The following is a 20,910-nucleotide window of genomic DNA, read 5'->3' as shown; positions in this document are numbered from 1 at the left end:
ATGGTAGATTCAAATGATTGGGCATGATTTGGAAAGGCACAAACCTGTCTATATCAGGTCCCACAGTTGATAGTGCATGTCAGAGCAAAGAAACAAGCTACGAGGTCAAAGGAATTGTTCGTAAAGCTCCGAAACAGGATTATGTCTGGGGAAGGATACCAAAAAATGTCTGCAGCATTGAAAGTACCAATGAACACGGTAGTCTATTCCATTTTTGTGGTAATGCTGCAATTAGTTGGTTGTAATTTTGGGTAGAGCAGACATTTGTCGTGACGCCATTTCCGGTCAGAACTTGCAGACTTTTTTACATGTTGCTGTGCGTTTTGTTGCCAACCTTACTTTGCTACCTGACAACTTTACGGTTTTTACTTTTTAATTACCGTTTATATTTTAGTTTTTCCCTCAATCAACTTTTTTTCATTAAACTTTTTCACTCCGGACGCTTTATCTGGACGTGGTTCTTCAGGACCTCCAACAGCCGAAGCTAAGTAGTAACATGATGCCTTCTAATTGCAGTCCCTGTACTCATAACTTTCAGGAGAACTATCGCCTTACGGCAAGGATAGCTGTGCTACAAGCCCAGCTTCAGACGCAATCGTTAGGCAAGGGTCATTTCAGTGTAGGAAGGGATGAAACAGTGTCTGTGCCACCAGCAAGTACAGATAGTAACGTTATTATAAATCCCCTCGCACGGTCCCCGCAGCCGGACATCTTTCTCACGGTTTCTGGAGGGAAATGCTGTAGGAATGCTCAACCAGTGTTGCTCATTGAGCCGACAGAAACTTTCAACTGGTTTTCCCCATTAAGCAATGAGTCGGAGTCAGAGGCCGTACCTTCTCTTGTCTCCACTCCTCCCGTTACAGGGTCTGAGACGCCGAAGCTTCCCACCATTAGCTCTGACAAATTGAAAAACCTAGTCATTGGCGACTCCATTACCCGCAGTATTAGACTTAAAACGAATCATCCATTGATCATACACTGTTTTCCAGGGGGCAGGGCTACCGACGTTAAGGATAATCTGAAGATGTTGCTGGCTAAGGCTAAAACTGGCGAGTGTAGAGAGTATAGAGCTATTGTTATCCACGTCGGCACCAACAATGTTAGGATGAAACAGTCAGAGGTCACCAAGCGCAACATAGCTTCAGCGTGTAAATCATTTAGAAATATGTTTTGGCATCGAGTAATTGTCTCTGGCCCCTTCCCAGTTAGGGGGAGTGATGAGCTCTACAGCAGAGTCTCACAACTCAATCGCTGGTTGAAAACTGTTTTCTGTCCCTCCCAAAATATAGAATTTGTAGATAATTGGCCCTCTTTCTGGGACTCACCCACAAACAGGACCAAGCCTGGCCTGCTAAGGAGTGACGGACTCCATCCTAGCTGGAGGGGTGCTCTCATCTTATCTACCAACATAAACAGGGCTCTAACTCCTTTAGCTCCACAATGAAATAGGGTGCAGGCCAGGCAGCAGGCTGTTAGCCAGCCTGTCAACTTAGTGGAGTCTGCCACTAGCACAGCCAGTGTAGTCAGCTCAGCTATCCCCATTGAGACCGTGTCTGTGCCTTGACCTGTCATTATTGAAAGAGATTGTGATACCGCACATCTCAAAATAGGGCTACTTAATGTTAGATCCCTTACTTCAAAGGCAATTATAGTCAATGAACTAATCACTGATCATAATCTTGATGACAATGGCCTGACTGAAACATGGCTTAAACCTGATGAATTTACTGTGTTAAATGAGGCCTCACCTCCTGGCTACACTAGTGACCATATACCCGTGCATCCCGCAAAGGCAGAGGTGTTGCTAACATTTACGATAGCAAATTTCAATTTACAAAAAAATAAAAAAAATACTTTTTCATCTTTTGAGCTTCTAGTCATGAAATCTATGCAGCCTACTCAATCACTTTTTATAGCTACTGTTTACAGGCCTCTTCGGCCATATACAGCGTTCCTCATTGTGTTCCCTGAATTCCTATCGGACCTTGTAGTCATAGCAGATAATATTCTAAGTTTTGGTGACTTTAATATTCACATGGAAAAGTCCACAGACCCACTCCAAAAGGCTTTCGGAGCCATCATCGACTCAGTGGGTTTTGTCCAACATGTCTCTTTGGCAGCACTATACCAATCAGGTTTTTATGGTAGAGTGGCCAGACAGAAGCCAATCCTCAGTAAAAAGCACATGACAGCCCGCTTGGAGTTTGACATAAGGCACCTAAAGGACTCTCAGACTATGAGAAACAATTCTCTAGTCTGATGAAACCAAGATTGAACTCTTTGTCCTGAATGCCAAGCGTCACATCTATAGGAAACCTGGCACCATGCCTACAGTGACGCATGGTGGTGGCAGCATCATGCTGTTTTTTTTTTGCCAGGATCGAGACGAAGATGCACAGAGCAAAGTACAGATAGATCCTTTTTGAAAACCTGCTCCAGAGCGCTCAACTTCCAACAGGTCAACGACTATAAACACGCAGCCAAGACAACGCAAGAGTGGCTTCAAGACAAGTCTCTGAATGTCCTTGAGTGGCCCAGCCAGGGCCCGGACTTGAACCCGATTGAACATCTCTGGAGTGACTTGAAAATAGCTGTGCAGCAATGCTCCCCATCCAACCTGACAGAGCTTGAGGATCTGCAGAGAAGAATGGAAGAAACTCACCAAATACAGGTGTGCAAAGCTTGTAGCGTCATACCCAAGACGACTCAAGGCTGTAATTGCTGCCAAAGGTTCTTCAACAAAGTACTGAGTAGTGTCTAAATACTTATGTAAATGTGATATGAGTTTTTATAAATTTGCAAATTTCTAAAAAACAGTTTTTGCTTTGTCATTATGGGGTATTGTGTGTAGATTTATAAGTGGGAATTATTTTTTTAATCCATTTTTGAATAAGGCTGTAACATAACAAAATGTGGAAAAAGTTAAGGGGTCTGAATACTTTCCGAAAGCACTGTACAGTTGAAGTCGAAAGTTTACATACACTTAGGTTGGAGTCATTAAAACTCGTTTTTCAACCACTCCACAAGATTCTTGTTATCAAACTATAGTTTTGGCAAGTCGGTTAGGACATCTACTTTGTGCATGACACAAGTACATTTTCCAACAATTATTTCCAGACAGATTATTTAAGTTATAATTCACTGTATCGCAATTCCAGTGGGTCAGAAGTTGACATTCACTAAGTTGACTGTGCCATTAAACAGCTTGGAAAATTCCAGAAAATTATCATGACTTTAGAAGCTTCTGATAGGCTAATTGACATAATTTGAGTCAATTAGAGGTGTACATGTGGATGTATTTCAAGGCCTACCTTCAAACTCAGTGCCTCTTTGCTTGACATCATGGGAAAATCAAAAGAAATCAGTCAATTTTATTTTTAGACCTCCACAAGTCTGGTTCATCCATGGGAGCAATTTCCAAATGCCTGAAGGTACCAAGTTCATCTGTACAAACAATAGTTTGCAAGTATAAACACCATGGGACCACGCAGCCATCATACCGCTCAGGAAGGAGATGCATTCTGTCTCCTAGAGATGAACATACTTTGGTGCGAGAAGTGCAAATCAATCCCACAACAACAGCAAAGGACCTTATGAAGATGCTGGAGGAAACAGGTACAAAAGTATCAATATCCACAGTAAAACGAGCCCTATTTCGACATAACCTGAAAAGCCGCTCAGCAAGGAAGAAGCCACTGCTCAAAAACCGCAATAAAATGCCAGACTATGGTTTGCAACTGCACATGGGGACAAAGATTGTACTTTTTGGAGAAATGTCCTCTGGTCTGAGAAAACAAAAATATAACTGTTTGGCCACAATGACCATTGTTATTTTTGGAGGAAAAAGGCGGAGGCTTGCAAGCCTATCCCAACCGTGAAGCACGGGAGTGGGAGCATAATGTTGTGGGGGTGCTTTGCTGCAGGAGGGACTGGTGCACTTCACAAAATAGATGGCATCATGAAGACGGAAAATCATGTGAATATATTGAAGCAACATCTCAAGACATCAGTCAGGAAGTTAAAGCTTGGTCGCAAATGGGTCTTCTAAATGGACAATGACCCCAAGCATACTTTCAAAAATTGGGGCAAAATAGCTTAAGGACCACAAAGTAAAGTTATTGGAGTGGCCATCACAAAGCCCTGACCTCAATCCCATAGAAAATGTGTGGGTAGAACTGAAAGTGTGTGCGAGCAAGGAGGCCTACAAACCTGATTCAGTTACACCAGCTCTCTCAGGAGTGGGCCACAATTCACCCAACTTATTGTGGGAAGCTTGTGGAAGTCTACCCAAAACATTTGACCCAAGTCAAACAATTTAAAGGCAATGCTACCAAATACTAATTGAGTGCATGCAAACTTCTGTCCCGCTGGGAATGTGATGAAAGAAATATAAGCTCAAATAAATAATTCTCTACTATTATTCTGACATTTCACATTGTAAAAATAAAGTGGCGATCCTAACTGGCCTAAAACAGGGGATTTTTACTAGGATTAAATGTCAGGAATTGTGAAATCCTGAGTTTAAATGTATTTGGCTAAGGTGTATGTAAACTTCCGACTTCAACTGTGTATATATTTCTTGGAGCCCCACCTAACGTGAATGATGTGTCAGCACTGCTCATGAGTCTAGTACAACCACCTTCCTACACCTGTTTTACCTTGAAATAATCCAAATTATGAGTAGGCCTGTTTATGATATATTATTTATAACGCTCCCATTTTGAGCATTTGCAAACAAACATATAGCCAAATATGTGTAAATCTATTGTATCCTGTTGATCACATGGACTGTCAGGCCTTGCATTCATAGCCCCATTTATGAATTGGGGCTATGAATGGTGGTAACATATCCCCGGGCCCATCCTTCCGCTGCATTTTACAAGTAGCCGGGCCGCTGTCATTGGACTGAACAGATTGTACAGCTTTCTGAGTGTAGGTTACTTAAAGAACACCATGAGGCTGCATTTATTTAACTGGGCATATGAACTCTATATAGAGAGGACTGGATTGAGACAGAAGTCCCCATCAGGACTTCGGGATATGTTTTGCTTAGCTAGTACTGTACAGCAAATGTTTGGCTTTCAATCAAAGCCATCAGAATTCAACAGATGCCGATCACACCTCTCTCCATAGAGACCAACACCTGTCATCCAGTTGCTCAATAAAAAAAACTCAGACCAAGGATGTTGTGCATTATAAACAGGATGGTTCAAGCAATGGATGCTGATTGGCTGACAGCCATGGTAAATCAGACCGTTTTCCACATGTACGACAAAACATTACTACTAATTACGTTGGTAACCGGTGTATAATAGTAATAAGGCACCTCAGGGATGGTGGTGTCCAGGCACGTTGTGTAGTGCATAAGAACAGCTCTTAGCCGGGGTTTATTGGCCATATACCACATCTTCGAGTCTCATTGCTTAATCATCCTTTATATATATTGGGAAGTAATGCAGCGATCAATACTTATTTTGGTTTTGGAGAGGTGGTTCTATAAAACCATCCATTTTACACAAACACATGCTTTTTTCCTGTTGTCAACCTGTCTGCAATTGCATTCAAGGTTTTTGATTTACTTAGATATGGTCAGAATGCTAACATCACAAATGACTAACAAGGAATGAACCCCAACAAGCAAAGATAAAATGCATGTGTAATGTGTTGACACTTATGCAGACAGTATCTCAACCACAAAATACCCACCCAAGTCATGTTAATTCACTTAGATTGACATTTTGTGCAAGACATATCATTCCACTGTTTGTGTTGTGTTCTTCCTGGTGCCTAAAGGAAACAGGCAACTTTACTGGTGATTAATGTATTATCAATGCACAACATTCTATTGAGCAGTCATTCCATCTTCTGGGGCAACAAGTTGACAAGCTACATGTAGGCCTAATTATAAATTGACAAATGTACAAAATATGGCCTACCTGAAATTTCAATAAGTAGAAAGTTCTAAATTAGGGGTTAAGGTAGCCACTAAGAGTATCAACAAAAGTGGATTGACCTGCACAGGGAGCCTACTTTTTGAAGTATTTGTTTGACCATCACATGAAATCACACAGCACCCATGATATGCAATACTGGGCCTGCACAACCTGCAAAAAAACAGCAAACTGGATAAGGTGTGTACATGCCACAGTCGCCCATCCAAAAAAACTAAACTATACCGGGAGACAAGCTTTTTCCAGTCATTGTAAACAGGATGGTCACATGCAACAACTCAAGTAGACTACACAACTAACCTGACCAGTACAGGAAATTGGTGTGCATGTAATAGTGGTCAAGAGGTTTATTACCTTGGCATAGAAACCTAAAGCTCTGTAATGTCTTAAACAATAGTTTATCCCACCCATGTTCATTTGACAGACCGTTTGTTGGAGAATAAACCCAAACATATCCCCATCAGAGTTTAAACTTGTATTTATGTCAGGCAAGACAAGGTAAATAACACATTTGTATTCAGGAATTGAACAAGTTACATAATTTATTGCATGGATGAGAGAGCAACCCAGGGAGTATAAAACAGATTATTTCTACAGAGAGAGTTCAAAGGAAATTCAGTAGAGGGCAGCAAACCAAATGCAGCAGTCAGATGATCAGTACATTCTGCTTTCAGGAAATGAAGACGAACGTATCCTCTCCCATCCTAATGATAAAAGAATGTCTAAAACACAAGTGGAATACAAATATGCCCAATAGTGCTAAATTATCACTAAAAACATTGAGTATACCTCTGTAGCTCTCATGTCAGTAGGCTTTTAGTGAAGGGCAATTGTATTCTACAGTAACATCCCCCCCCCCCCCCTTATGCTAAGTAGTGAGGAGCTGTAGGCTACCTGGTACTCTTCCAGTTGTCTGCAGGGCATGAAGCGACAGAACGCATCATCCACAGGGTTTTCAGCACTCGCATCCCATCAGGCAGTTGGAAACACTGACCAACCCAAGAGCTACAGGAACCTGGGGGTGCATGGCATTTGACCAGTCACATCTATTGTTACAGTCAAGGTAATTCAGATTGAAACAAGGGCCACGTTGTGGAAAGTTGGAGAGAAGTGGTGCAAGAAGTTAGAGGCATTTCTTATCTAAATATTGCACAACATTAGACCTTGCTGAACACTTCAAGGTTTACACACCTGCCTCCCATAACACAGAGAACGCCACAGAGGTTTGCAGACCCCGATTACTAGTCACACCCAGTAGTTTGGCCTGGTGTTCTGGACCCGTGACTCCTGGAGCAGTCTCCACTGCACTCTGATAACAGCCTCGGAGCTCAGAACCGACCGCCTCAATATCAAGCACAGAGCCCAGCTCATTTCGCCACACTCCCGTCACATTGCATGGGATTGCCTGGGAGAACACATGCAAAATAAGGTCACCACTGTGTCAATAACAGCAGATACATTTCATGACATAGTATATCTAAAACAGGAAGTAAAAGCAAGTCTCTGATTTCTACCTACTACTTGATCTATATTTGTTACACTGCTCAAATTGTAATAGTGGAGCCCACTGATTAATTATATGTTTACCTGAGGAAGCAGCAGTCCCAAAACCACAGCATGGACACTGATATACTTTGCAACAAAGCTCACCATGTTTGATTATTTCAAGTTGCTTTACTGAATAGCTCATTCCCTTCTTATACTGGTTTACCAAGTTACAATACACTCCCCCAAACCAATCAGCACCTGCCCTTTCTAACAAGACTTAATTGATGAACATCTCAATAGTTAAGCTGTCACTTCTTACCAGCAATTACAAGTAAATGCATATTGAGGAAAGGAGAGGAAAAGAGGACTATTGAAATGCACCCCTAATTTGAACATTTGCAGCAGGTGTTTCCTCTTTATCAACACAAGTCCTCTCACAAGAGTTTCTAGTTTATTGGCTGTAGGTTAACCAATTGGCCAATGAAATGTACACCCCTGTCTAGACAATTCTCACACATGAACCAGGTTGCCATCCAAACTTTTATGTGAGTTAAGTCAGAAATATCAAAAAGTTATCCAATATCCAAATGATGATAAATGGATTTTCACATTTTCATTAATAAACCCCATACCAGACACTCTCCTATGGTTATATTCTACTGAAGGCTTGATGTGTAAATGTGTCAGTCAGAGTAGAGCATTAAGCACATTGTGAAAGCAATAAAGTTTTGCCAGTCACCTTATGCAATCAACACCATGAGAGAATCTCAATTGCATTCTCCTAGCGTCCTCTCGCCTCGCCTCATTCTCAAAACCCATTGGATGAGAAAGCCAGAGGTCCCGCCCCTCTGACCTTATCCTTCAATTGAGCTTTGAGCAGTAGGAAGGTGTCTTGTCTTTGGCTATGCCGGATTAAATTATATGACATTCTATTCTATAAAATAATTTTCACGCAATTAATATTACCTGATTGAGCTAATCATGTAAATGTAATTAACTAGAGAGCCGGGGCACCACAAAATAATATTTATAGAGCTGCTATCTTCCGAATAAACTCTTAAAGACCTAGTAATATTTTACATCAATAGCAGTCAATATTAATCCTCACCTTAATTCAGTCTCATCTGAAAGTTGTACATTCTTGGTTATCTGCACGATCCCTGGCTAGCAAGTAGAATCAGCAATACAAAATGTGGTTTAATTATTTATTTGCTAAATACCTAACTAATCACACAGAATTACACAAACACATCATTAATCATACCTTGATTACAAATTACGTCATAAAGGAAAACATCCCTGGCGGGCGGAACAGATATGACAGCTGGTTACACAAACGAAAAGGGGCTGGGTTTGAGTGAAAGAGCGGGAAGACGGAGGGACACAGGGAGAAGCTGTGCTATCGTAAATACAGAATCTTATGCATTCTAAATTACCGCACATTTGGAAAAGGAAAATGCAATAAATATTTACTCTGAGCTGCGCTTCAGTAGGCTGGTGGAAGATGGAAGGCCGTGTTGCCCAACCGAGTCCTTTGTCTTTTGAAGAATATCTCTGCTGGTAAATTGGATACGTTGTAGTAACGTCGTTGTGTGGTAGACGGAATACTCTTGTCAGTTCCTTCCGAACCTGCGTTTGCAGCTGCTGTTGCTAACTCAACGGCTAGGAGGTATCACTTCTGTAGTGAATAAGAGTTCAAAGTTCATACCATTCGCAACCAAAGCTCACGCTGATGTTGGCTTCTTCTGTAGTTATTATCTGAACCATTCTGACATCGGACCGTCGTCCTCATATCCTCGGAACAGGAGGTTATATTGTCGTCAAGGCTTTATATAGGAAGGGAGAGGAGGGAGTGTTTTAAAAGTTTTATAGCCCATGTCCCTTCACAGGGGTGGGCCACTGATTGAGCAGAGCCCTAACCTTATGAAAACCCAAATCTCACATTTTAGAAGCTAAAATCACATTTCATCCCATCACGAATAATTTCATATTCAAAGATTTAAATTGAACAACAATTCCATGTGAATCCGATAACTCTGATGTGTAGACTTTCCACCGTAGAGTTTGTCATCTTATCATTGATGAGAATGTCCCAGATGGCACCCGAACTGACATCATATTCAATAAGTACCACCGCATATGTTCAATTGGTCGGATTACCAGAATATAGTTCATTTCCCCCCACCTTCGGATTTTCCCAGAATCTCTATGTTAACCAAAGGGGTTTGCAAATGTAACATCAGTAGGGTAGAGAGAGGAAAAAGGGGGGAAAATGTATTTATGACTGTCATAAACCTACCCCCAGGCCAACGTCATGACAAAGGAGTATGCTATTTAGATTTTCCCATGACTTGCCATATTCTACCCCACCTCAAGAACTGTGACTTTTGATTGGATATTTACACTATTTCCACTAACATTCAATATCCTGTAATTTAACTGACAGAAATTACACACTATGGTTTTATGGTATTGCATAAAAAACCTATATTTTAATGAGTGAAACACACTAGACTGGCCTCACATGGGGTAAATTATTTAATTAGGATGATCAAACTTTATTGCTTTAGGTGTGTGTGTGTGTGTGTGTGTGTGTGTGTGTGTGTGTGTGTGTGTCCGTGCGTGCGTGTATACCAGACAGGTTCCTCTCAGAAACAACACATTACTATCAGTGATGGAGTTACAGAATCGTGTGAAGCTGGAATACTGAGATTTTTGTTTATTTTTATGTGGTAGTTTAGTTACATTGTCTTTCGATACTCAAAGACGATCTTCAACAGATTAATTATGCAGATTAGTTTATTTGAACTATCAGGCATTCTGTGTCTATCCATGTTTACAGCAGGTAGGCCTATACCACCATTACTCAAGATACATTTTCGCATACCTCAGTGATATAACATATTTATATTATGATTCTTGTTTCATAAACTTCAAATTTTCACTCTAATTTTGTTGGAAATGTTTTTCTGGAGCTCCACAGTTGTCAGAGCACCTTGGTAACCAGGCACGGAGGGCTCTCCATCAAGCAGCATTGAGCAGTGTGGGCGTTCAACACTCATGACGGAGGTGTTCCTCCAGTAATCAAAGCCATTGATCCTGGCATCTAAGGGTCATACAAGGCCATTGATTAGGCTAAACCAGAGGGATCCTATAATAACCTGGACTCTGAACTCTTGTTGTTTTTCACTGATTTGCCAGGCACGTTATTCTGTACTTTTCCTATTTTTTTTGTCATCTTCAATGATTTTTATTTGTTAATAAAGCTGCATATACGACCCATATAGGCACAGATTTGTTATTGTAATATAATCCACTGAAAATAATGACATGAATGGGTGCCACTGACGTACCACTAATACTATAAATATATATATATTAGTTGTTTTTTTGTTAGGGTCTGAACGTTGGGCCCCCTCCCCAATATGAACACGTCATAAACCATGACAAAATGTTTAGATTTACAGGAAATTAGCTTTAAAACTGCAACATTTTCTCTCAGCCTCATGGCAAAATATATAGATTAGCAGGAAATTAGCTATACATCTCAATATTTTCTCTCTGCCCCATGGCAAAATGTGTATAATTGCAGACAGTTAGCTATTTTCCGCAAAAACAACAAATTACAAAAACCTTGCGGGGGCCTTGTGAAACTGTGTGATATGCCACCAATGGGTGTAAGCAAGATTGCATACATATTATGATTTGTTATCAATTTTCACAAAAGACAAGATCAGTGCCCAAGCACATAACATTCAAGTAATAACTCTAAATACAACCTTCGGTTTACATCAGTTTACATCAGATTTGCTCCCCCTTATTTATTGTGACTGCTCAAGAGTGATGTATTGGTAGCTATTTGTTGCATCTTTTTGTTTCAGAACCAGGACTAGACTAGGGAAATACTGTTGGAACCACCCTGAAGCCACACACTCATGATGAGAGCAGCCGCGGATTCCTCCCCACTCAATAGAGACGAAGGTCATGAGAGCGCACCTCAGCAGTGGGAGGTTGATCCCCAACCGTTGCCATCAACTGTTGTCGATGATACTCTGCTTTTAAATCCCCCATCTTTATCCCGATGTATGACTCTTCTTCCGGATGCTTTGTACAGAGGACGACAGAATCCGAGAGGAGAGTGGTATGATAACACGGTGTACAGCAACGGCGACCATCACAACCAACAAATCGTTTCGATTAATACATATGAGGACCACAACGGTATATATCAGACTCAAGTAGAAGAAATCCCTAGGAATTCAGATGTCGAGGCGCACGATTTCGAAAGTCAGTGGGATCATTCTGAGTTCGATCACAGAAACCTTACACAGAAAACATAAGTGCGACACTTGGGAGATAAATCACAATCATAATAGTACCAAGACATTATGTCCTATTAGCAAGAGTATCCCTTATACTTCAGGTTGAGTCAGCGGAGAAGTCACTTTGATTTTTGTTTGACATTTGATATCAAATCAAAGGAACAAGCTTGCCTTTTATAATGTGCAAAATGTCAATATTTACAGCTGCAATATGTAACTTTTTGGGCAAACCAACGAAATTCACATAGACATTTTTGTTATAGATCTGTCATTCTCATTGAAAGTCTAAGAAGGGGTATATTTGTTCTATGTGCGCTTTTTCTATGCTTCCGGTTCTTAAGTTTCATTTTTGTGTCTTTTACTTTCAGTTTTGTATGCCAGCTCCAAACAGCTGAAAATATATTTTTAGTTATGGAAAGACATTTCACAGTGGTTTAGATGGTACAATGATTCTCTACACTATACTTGCTTGTTTTGTCACATAATCTGAAATTAAGCAAACCATTCAAATTTTAGCAACCAGGAAATGGTGAAGCGATTTCTACACCATGCATCTTTAATTGAACACTTTTTCTTGGTTGTTTTACATGGCAGGCTACACTGCCTTCTTGAAATTATGAATATTAATAAATGGCACAATCTGGGATATGTCATGCTGTTCAATTGTCTTATAATGTAATATAGTATAGACATATATTCCTGAATAATAACATATACATTTCTGATGAGGAGTGGCGATTTTAGTAAGTAAATCCTGGTGGGGCAAACCAAAAAATATATACAGGTATTTTAAATGCATGCCAGCAAAGCCACTACACAACACAACACTGAACAATACATGAATTGCACTATAACGGTGACAAACGGTGCCCACAAACTGTTAGGGCTTACATAAAGCTGTCCCAACAGCAGAGCGTTCTTTTCAGCACCATGGAGTGAATCTTTATCATTGCTACACCTGGCTATCAGCGGAGCCTTGTATGGCAGCGAAACAGTTCATTCAGCATCATTCACCATTTGTGAATTGATTGCCCCCCATCTAGCGTCAGAGTTTGTTCTGTTAGGTGACCTAAACTGGGATATGCTTAACACCCCGGCAGTCCTACAATCTAAGCTAGATGCCCTCAATCTCACACAAATCATCAAGGAACCCACCAGGTACAAACCTAAATCTGTAAACAAGGGCACCCTCATAGACGTCATCCTGACCAACTGGCCCTCCAAATACACCTCTGCTGGCTTCAACCAGGATCTCAGCGATCACTGCCTCATTGCCTGTATCCGCTACGGATCCGCAGTCAAACGACCACCCATCATCACTGTCAAACGCTCCCTAAAACACTTCTGCGAGCAGGCCTTTCTAATCGACCTGGCCCGGGTATCCTGGAAGGCTATTGACCTCTTCCCGTCAGTTGAGGATGCCTGGTCATTCTTTAAAAGTAACTTCCTCACCATTTTAGATAAGCATGCTCCGTTCAAAAAATGCAGAACTAAGAACAGATATAGCCCTTGGTTCACTCCAGACCTGACTGCCCTCGACCAGCACAAAAACATCCTGTGGCGGACTGCAATAGCATCGAATAGTCCGGAACCAGGAACCAATACACACAGTCAGTCAGGAAAGCCAAGGCCAGCTTCTTCAGGCAGAAATTTGCATCCTGTAGCTCTAACTCCAAAAAGTTCTGGGACATTGTAAAGTCCATGGAGAACAAGAGCACCTCCTCCCAGCTTTGTATTCAACCTTTTCTGACCCATGGTGTTGAATGTTTATCCTTTTAAACTTGGAAAAGAGACCCTTAAACCCAGACTTGGACTGCACACCCGCTCCACTGAATAGCAAGCTAGTGATTGCTTTGCAATGCTTGCAGTTAGACACTGATTCACTTTCAACCCACTCATTGTTGAATTTGCGATTTCCAACTTGTTGTATAATATTTATGTCAAATGGCCGATTAGCACCGATTTGTTTTATCTATAATTTCTCTTCATATGACAAGGATTGAAAAGGATTTGCCAGTAGATTGTCAACTTGATGCATGCCGATGACTGCTTGACTAGCTTGCTAGCTAAGATCTTGAAAGTATAATGTTGACATGATCAGCACAATCAAAGCTACCGTAGATATAACCATCATTTTATCTGTGGCCAATGACCTTGAGCCTTCTTGGATGGGCACTTCTAATGTAAATCTATGGCAGCACCCAAGGGGCTTGAATTTTCGAGCTCTCCCATAGATTTTGTGGTGACATAGTGTCCCCATGAGTGACAGAACACTGAGCCAATCACGGCGGAACTAGAGAACATTACCAATCTCTATGCTCCGTATTTTATGTTGGCTGCAGCACAGAAAGCACTGAGCTAGGTTGAAATACCTGCATTGTGGAGCTGCCTTAATCAAGAAAGCAAAAAAAGAGTTTGTATGCGGCTTTATTAACTCAATGATCTTTTTTTTTACATTGTTTGCAAACTGGTATGTGACACGTATCAATTCCAAAATAACATTAAATACAGAAAATAAATGTATATATATACAGTGCCTTCGGAAAGTATTCAGACCCCTTAACTTTTTCCACATTTTGTTACGTTACAGCCTTATTCTAAAATAGATTAAATAAATAAAAAATCCTCAGCAATCAGCACACAATCACATTTACATAAGTATTCAGACACTTTGCTATGAGACTCAATTGAGCTCAGGTGCATCTTGTTTCCATCGATCATCCTTGAGATGTTTCGACAACTTGATTGGAGTCCACCTGTGGTAGATTCAAATGATTGGACATGATTTGGAAAGGCACACACCTGTCTATATCAGGTCCCACAGTTGATAGTGCATGTCAGAGCAAAAAACCAAGCCACGAGGTCAAAGGAATTGTTCATAAAGCTCCGAAACAGGATTATGTCTGGGGAAGGATGCCAAAAAACTGTCTGCAGCATTGAAAGTACCAATGAACACGGTAGTCTCTTCCATTTTTGTGGTAATGCTGCAATTAGTTGGTTGTAATTTTGGGTAGAGCAGACATTTGTCATGACGCCATTTCAGGTCCCAACTTGCAGACTTTTTTACGTGTTGCTGTGCGTTTTGTTGCCAACCTTACTTTGCTACCTGACAACTTTACGGTTTTTACTTTTTAATTACCGTTTATATTTTTGTTTTTTCCCTCACTCAACTTTTTTTCATTAAACTTTTTCACTCCGGACGCTTTATCTGGACGTGGTTCGTCAGGACCTCCAACAGCCGAAGCTAAGTAGTAACATTAACATGATGCCTTCTAATTGCAGTCCCTGTACTCATAATATACAGGAGAACGACCGCCTTACCGCGAGGATAGCTGTGCTGCAAGCCCAGCTTCAGACGCAATCGTTAGGCAAGGGTAATTTCAGTGTAGGAAAGCATGAAACAGGACATCTTTCTCCCGGTTTCTGGAGGGAAATGCTGTAGGAATGCTCAACCAGTGTCCAGCAAAGACAGAAACTTTCAACCGGTTTTCCCCATTAAGCAACGAGTAGGAGTCAGAGACAGAACCTTCTCTTGTCTCAACTCCTCCCGTTACGGGGTCTGAGATGCCGAAGCTTCCCACCATTAGCTCTGACAAATTGAAAACCCTAGTCATTGGTGAGATTGGCCTGACTGAAACATGGCTTAAGCCTGATGAATTTACTGTGTTAAATGAGGCCTCACCTCCTGGCTACACTAGTGACCATATACCCGTGCATCCCGCAAAGGCGGAGGTGTTGCTAACATTTACGATAGCAAATTTCAATTTACAAAAAAATACCAAAATGACTTTTTCGTCTTTTGAGCTTCTAGTCATGAAATCTATGCAGCCTACTCAATCACTTTTTATAGCTACTGTTTACAGGCCTCTTCGGCCATATACAGCGTTCCTCATTGTGTTCCCTGAATTCCTATTGGACCTTGTAGTCATAGCAGATAATATTCTAAGTTTTGGTGACTTTAATATTCACATGGAAAAGTCCACAGACCCACTCCAAAAGGCTTTCGGAGCCATCATCGACTCAGTGGGTTTTGTCCAACATGTCTCTGGACCTACTCACTGTCACAGTCATACACTGGACCTTGTTTTGTCCCATGGAATAAATGTTGTTGACATGGAATAAATGTTTTTCCTCATAATCCTGGACTATCGGACCACCATTTTATTACGTTTGCAATTGCAACAAATAATCTACTCAGATCCCAACCAAGGAACATCAAAAGTCGTGCTTTAAATTCACAGACAACACAAAGATTCCTTGATGTCCTTCCAGACTCCCTCTGTCTACCCAAGGACGTCAGAGGACAAAAATCAGTTAACCACCTAACTGAGGAACTCAATTTAACCTTGCACAATACCCTAGATGCAGTTGCACCCCTAAAAACTAAAAACATTTATCATAAGAAACTAGCTCCGTGGTATACAGAAAATACCCGAGCTCTGAAGCAAGCTTCCAGAAAATTGGAACGGAAATGGCGCCACACCAAACTGGAAGTCTTCCGACTAGCTTGGAAAGACAGTACCGTGCAGTATCGAAGAGCCCTTACTGCTGCTCGATCATCCTATTTTTCCAACATAATTGAGGAAAATAAGAACAATCCGAAATTCCTTTTGATACTGTAGCAAAGCTAACTAAAAAGCAACATTCCCCAAGAGAGGATGACTTTCACTTCAGCAGTAAAAAATTCATTAACTTCTTTGAGGAAAAGATTATGATTATTAGAAAGCAAATGACGGACTCCTCTTTAAATCTGGGTATTCCTTCAAAGCTCAGTTGTCCTGAGTCTGCACAAATCTGCCAGGACCTAGGATCAAGAGAGACACAAGTGTTTTAGTACTATATCTCTTGACACAATGATGAAAATAATCATGGCCTCTAAACCTTCAAGCTGCATACTGGACCCTATTCCAACTAAACTACTGAAAGAGCTGCTTCCTGTGCTTGGCCCTCCTGTGTTGAACATAATAAATGGCTCTCTATCCACCAGATGTGTACCAAACTCACTAAAAGTGGCAGTAATAAAGCCTCTCTTGAAAAAGCCAAACCTTGACCCAGAAAATATCAAAAACTATCGGCCTATATCGAATCTTCCATTCCTCTCAATTTTTTTAGAAAAGGCTGTTGCGCTGCAACTCACTGCCTTCCTGAAGACAAACAATGTATACGAAATGCTTCAGTCTGGTTTTAGACTCCATCATAGCACTGAGACTGCACTTGTGAAGGTGGTAAATTACCTTTTAACCTCTTTAGACGTTCCCAAAGTAAACGGCCTATTTCTCAGGACCAGATGCTAGAATATGCATATAATTGACACATTAGGATAGAAAACACTCTAAAGTTTCCCAAACTGTTAAAATATTGTCTGTGAGTATAACAGAACTGATATTGCAGGCGAAACCCAGAGAAAAATCAAACCAGGAAGTGGCTTTTATTTTGAAAACTCCATGTTCCATAGCCTCCCATTGCTCCATTTAAAGGGATATCAACCAGATTCATTTTCCTATCGCTTCCTCAAGGTGTCAACAGTCTTCAGACATAGTTTCAGGCTTTTATTTTGAAGAATGAGCGTGAACGACCACATTGCGTAAGTGGATAGGTGGGGGCTCTCAGAGTGAGTTGTGCACAAAAGAGAAAGGCGGCCATTGTTTCTCCCGGTCCTAGTGAAAAGCCAACTGTCCCGGTTGATATATTTTCGAATAAATATTTGAAAAACACCCTGAGGCTTGATTATAAAAAACGTCTGACATGTTTCTGTGGACATTATGGATATAATTTGGAATTTTTGTCTGCGTTGTCGTGACCGCTCTTTCCAGTGGATTCCTGGGCATAACGCACCAAACTAACGGAGGTATTTGGATATAAAAAATATATTTATGGAACAAAAGGAACATTTGTGGTCTAACTGGGAGTCTCGTGAGTGAAAACATCCGAAGATCATCAAAGGTAAACGATTAATTTGATTGCTTTTCTGATTTTCGTGACCAAGTTATCTGATGCTAAGTGTACTTATTGTTTTGTCGAGCGATTGATAAACTTACCCAAACGCCTGTATTGCTTTCGCTGTAAAGCATCATTTCAAAATCTGCATCATGCTGTTTTTTTTTTTGTCAGGATCGAGACGAAGATGCACAGAGCAAAGTACAGATAGATCCTTTTTGAAAACCTGCTCCAGAGCGCTCAACTTCCAACAGGTCAACGACTATAAACACGCAGCCAAGACAACGCAAGAGTGGCTTCAAGACAAGTCTCTGAATGTCCTTGAGTGGCCCAGCCAGGGCCCGGACTTGAACCCGATTGAACATCTCTGGAGTGACTTGAAAATAGCTGTGCAGCAATGCTCCCCATCCAACCTGACAGAGCTTGAGGATCTGCAGAGAAGAATGGAAGAAACTCACCAAATACAGGTGTGCAAAGCTTGTAGCGTCATACCCAAGACGACTCAAGGCTGTAATTGCTGCCAAAGGTTCTTCAACAAAGTACTGAGTAGTGTCTAAATACTTATGTAAATGTGATATGAGTTTTTATAAATTTGCAAATTTCTAAAAAACAGTTTTTGCTTTGTCATTATGGGGTATTGTGTGTAGATTTATAAGTGGGAATTATTTTTTTAATCCATTTTTGAATAAGGCTGTAACGTAAAAAAATGTGGAAAAAGTTAAGGGGTCTGAATACTTTCCGAAAGCACTGTACAGTTGAAGTCGAAAGTTTACATACACTTAGGTTGGAGTCATTAAAACTCGTTTTTCAACCACTCCACAAGATTCTTGTTATCAAACTATAGTTTTGGCAAGTCGGTTAGGACATCTACTTTGTGCATGACACAAGTAAATTTTCCAACAATTATTTCCAGACAGATTATTTAAGTTATAATTCACTGTATCGCAATTCCAGTGGGTCAGAAGTTGACATTCACTAAGTTGACTGTGCCATTAAACAGCTTGGAAAATTCCAGAAAATTATCATGACTTTAGAAGCTTCTGATAGGCTAATTGACATAATTTGAGTCAATTAGAGGTGTACATGTGGATGTATTTCAAGGCCTACCTTCAAACTCAGTGCCTCTTTGCTTGACATCATGGGAAAATCAAAAGAAATCAGTCAATTTTATTTTTAGACCTCCACAAGTCTGGTTCATCCATGGGAGCAATTTCCAAATGCCTGAAGGTACCAAGTTCATCTGTACAAACAATAGTTTGCAAGTTTAAACACCATGGGACCACGCAGCCATCATACCGCTCAGGAAGGAGATGCATTCTGTCTCCTAGAGATGAACATACTTTGGTGCGAGAAGTGCAAATCAATCCCACAACAACAGCAAAGGACCTTATGAAGATGCTGGAGGAAACAGGTACAAAAGTATCAATATCCACAGTAAAACGAGCCCTATTTCGACATAACCTGAAAAGCCGCTCAGCAAGGAAGAAGCCACTGCTCAAAAACCGCAATAAAATGCCAGACTATGGTTTGCAACTGCACATGGGGACAAAGATTGTACTTTTTGGAGAAATGTCCTCTGGTCTGAGAAAACAAAAATATAACTGTTTGGCCACAATGACCATTGTTATTTTTGGAGGAAAAAGGCGGAGGCTTGCAAGCCGAAGAACACTATCCCAACCGTGAAGCACGGGGGTGGGAGCATAATGTTGTGGGGGTGCTTTGCTGCAGGAGGGACTGGTGCACTTCACAAAATAGATGGCATCATGAAGACGGAAAATCATGTGAATATATTGAAGCAACATCTCAAGACATCAGTCAGGAAGTTAAAGCTTGGTCGCAAATGGGTCTTCTAAATGGACAATGACCCCAAGCATACTTTCAAAAATTGGGGCAAAATAGCTTAAGGACCACAAAGTAAAGTTATTGGAGTGGCCATCACAAAGCCCTGACCTCAATCCCATAGAAAATGTGTGGGTAGAACTGAAAGTGTGTGCGAGCAAGGAGGCCTACAAACCTGATTCAGTTACACCAGCTTTGTCAGGAGTGGGCCACAATTCACCCAACTTATTGTGGGAAGCTTGTGGAAGTCTACCCAAAACATTTGACCCAAGTCAAACAATTTAAAGGCAATGCTACCAAATACTAATTGAGTGCATGTAAACTTCTGTCCCGCTGGGAATGTGATGAAAGAAATATAAGCTCAAATAAATAATTCTCTACTATTATTCTGACATTTCACATTGTAAAAATAAAGTGGCGATCCTAACTGGCCTAAAACAGGGGATTTTTACTAGGATTAAATGTCAGGAATTGTGAAATCCTGAGTTTAAATGTATTTGGCTAAGGTGTATGTAAACTTCCGACTTCAACTGTGTATATATTTCTTGGAGCCCCACCTAACGTGAATGATGTGTCAGCACTGCTCATGAGTCTAGTACAACCACCTTCCTACACCTGTTTTACCTTGAAATAATCCAAATTATGAGTAGGCCTGTTTATGATATATTATTTATAACGCTCCCATTTTGAGCATTTGCAAACAAACATATAGCCAAATATGTGTAAATCTATTGTATCCTGTTGATCACATGGACTGTCAGGCCTTGCATTCATAGCCCCATTTATGAATTGGGGCTATGAATGGTGGTAACATATCCCCGGGCCCATCCTTCCGCTGCATTTTACAAGTAGCCGGGCCGCTGTCATTGGACTGAACAGATTGTACAGCTTTCTGAGTGTAGGTTACTTAAAGAACACCATGAGGCTGCATTTATTTAACTGGGCATATGAACTCTATATAGAGAGGACTGGATTGAGACAGAAGTCCCCATCAGGACTTCGGGATATGTTTTGCTTAGCTAGTACTGTACAGCAAATGTTTGGCTTTCAATCAAAGCCATCAGAATTCAACAGATGCCGATCACACCTCTCTCCATAGAGACCAACACCTGTCATCCAGTTGCTCAATAAAAAAACCTCAGACCAAGGATGTTGTGCATTATAAACAGGATGGTTCAAGCAATGGATGCTGATTGGCTGACAGCCATGGTAAATCAGACCGTTTTCCACATGTACGACAAAACATTACTACTAATTACGTTGGTAACCGGTGTATAATAGTAATAAGGCACCTCAGGGATGGTGGTGTCCAGGCACGTTGTGTAGTGCATAAGAACAGCTCTTAGCCGGGGTTTATTGGCCATATACCACAT

The 20,910-nt window shown here is 40.9% G+C and overlaps 2 protein-coding genes and 1 long non-coding RNA gene across 3 annotated transcripts; 2 read left to right on the top strand and 1 right to left on the bottom strand.

The window, feature by feature from the left end:
- Positions 1-445: 445 nt before the first annotated feature.
- Positions 446-1,444, top strand: LOC149979104 (uncharacterized; the record flags this gene model as incomplete). The annotated part of the gene is made up of 1 exon (XM_090191364.1): positions 446-1,444. A coding segment is annotated over one exon (999 nt), but the record flags the coding sequence as incomplete, so codon positions are not given.
- A 5,031-nt stretch (positions 1,445-6,475) lies between these two features.
- On the bottom strand, positions 6,476-7,641 carry LOC110539133 (avidin-related protein 1). The gene is made up of 4 exons (XM_036937234.2): positions 7,539-7,641; positions 7,143-7,356; positions 6,846-6,966; positions 6,476-6,655 (listed from the first exon to the last, which is right to left on the bottom strand). The coding sequence occupies exons 1-4, from the start codon at positions 7,602-7,604 to the stop codon at positions 6,622-6,624; spliced, it is 435 nt and encodes a 144-aa protein (XP_036793129.2). The 5' UTR covers positions 7,605-7,641; the 3' UTR covers positions 6,476-6,621.
- Positions 7,642-17,262: 9,621 nt separating this feature from the next.
- On the top strand, positions 17,263-20,685 carry LOC149979103 (uncharacterized). Its single transcript, XR_016484797.1, has 2 exons — positions 17,263-17,704; positions 17,873-20,685. It is a non-coding gene; the product is annotated as an uncharacterized LOC149979103 (long non-coding RNA).
- Positions 20,686-20,910: the final 225 nt, after the last annotated feature.

The sequence above is a fragment of the Oncorhynchus mykiss genome, chromosome 12 (genome assembly GCF_057628025.1).
Source record: "Oncorhynchus mykiss isolate SJ-2025 chromosome 12, ASM5762802v1, whole genome shotgun sequence".
NCBI lineage: Eukaryota > Metazoa > Chordata > Actinopteri > Salmoniformes > Salmonidae > Oncorhynchus > Oncorhynchus mykiss.
This window is presented reverse-complemented; position numbering and strand designations above follow the sequence as displayed.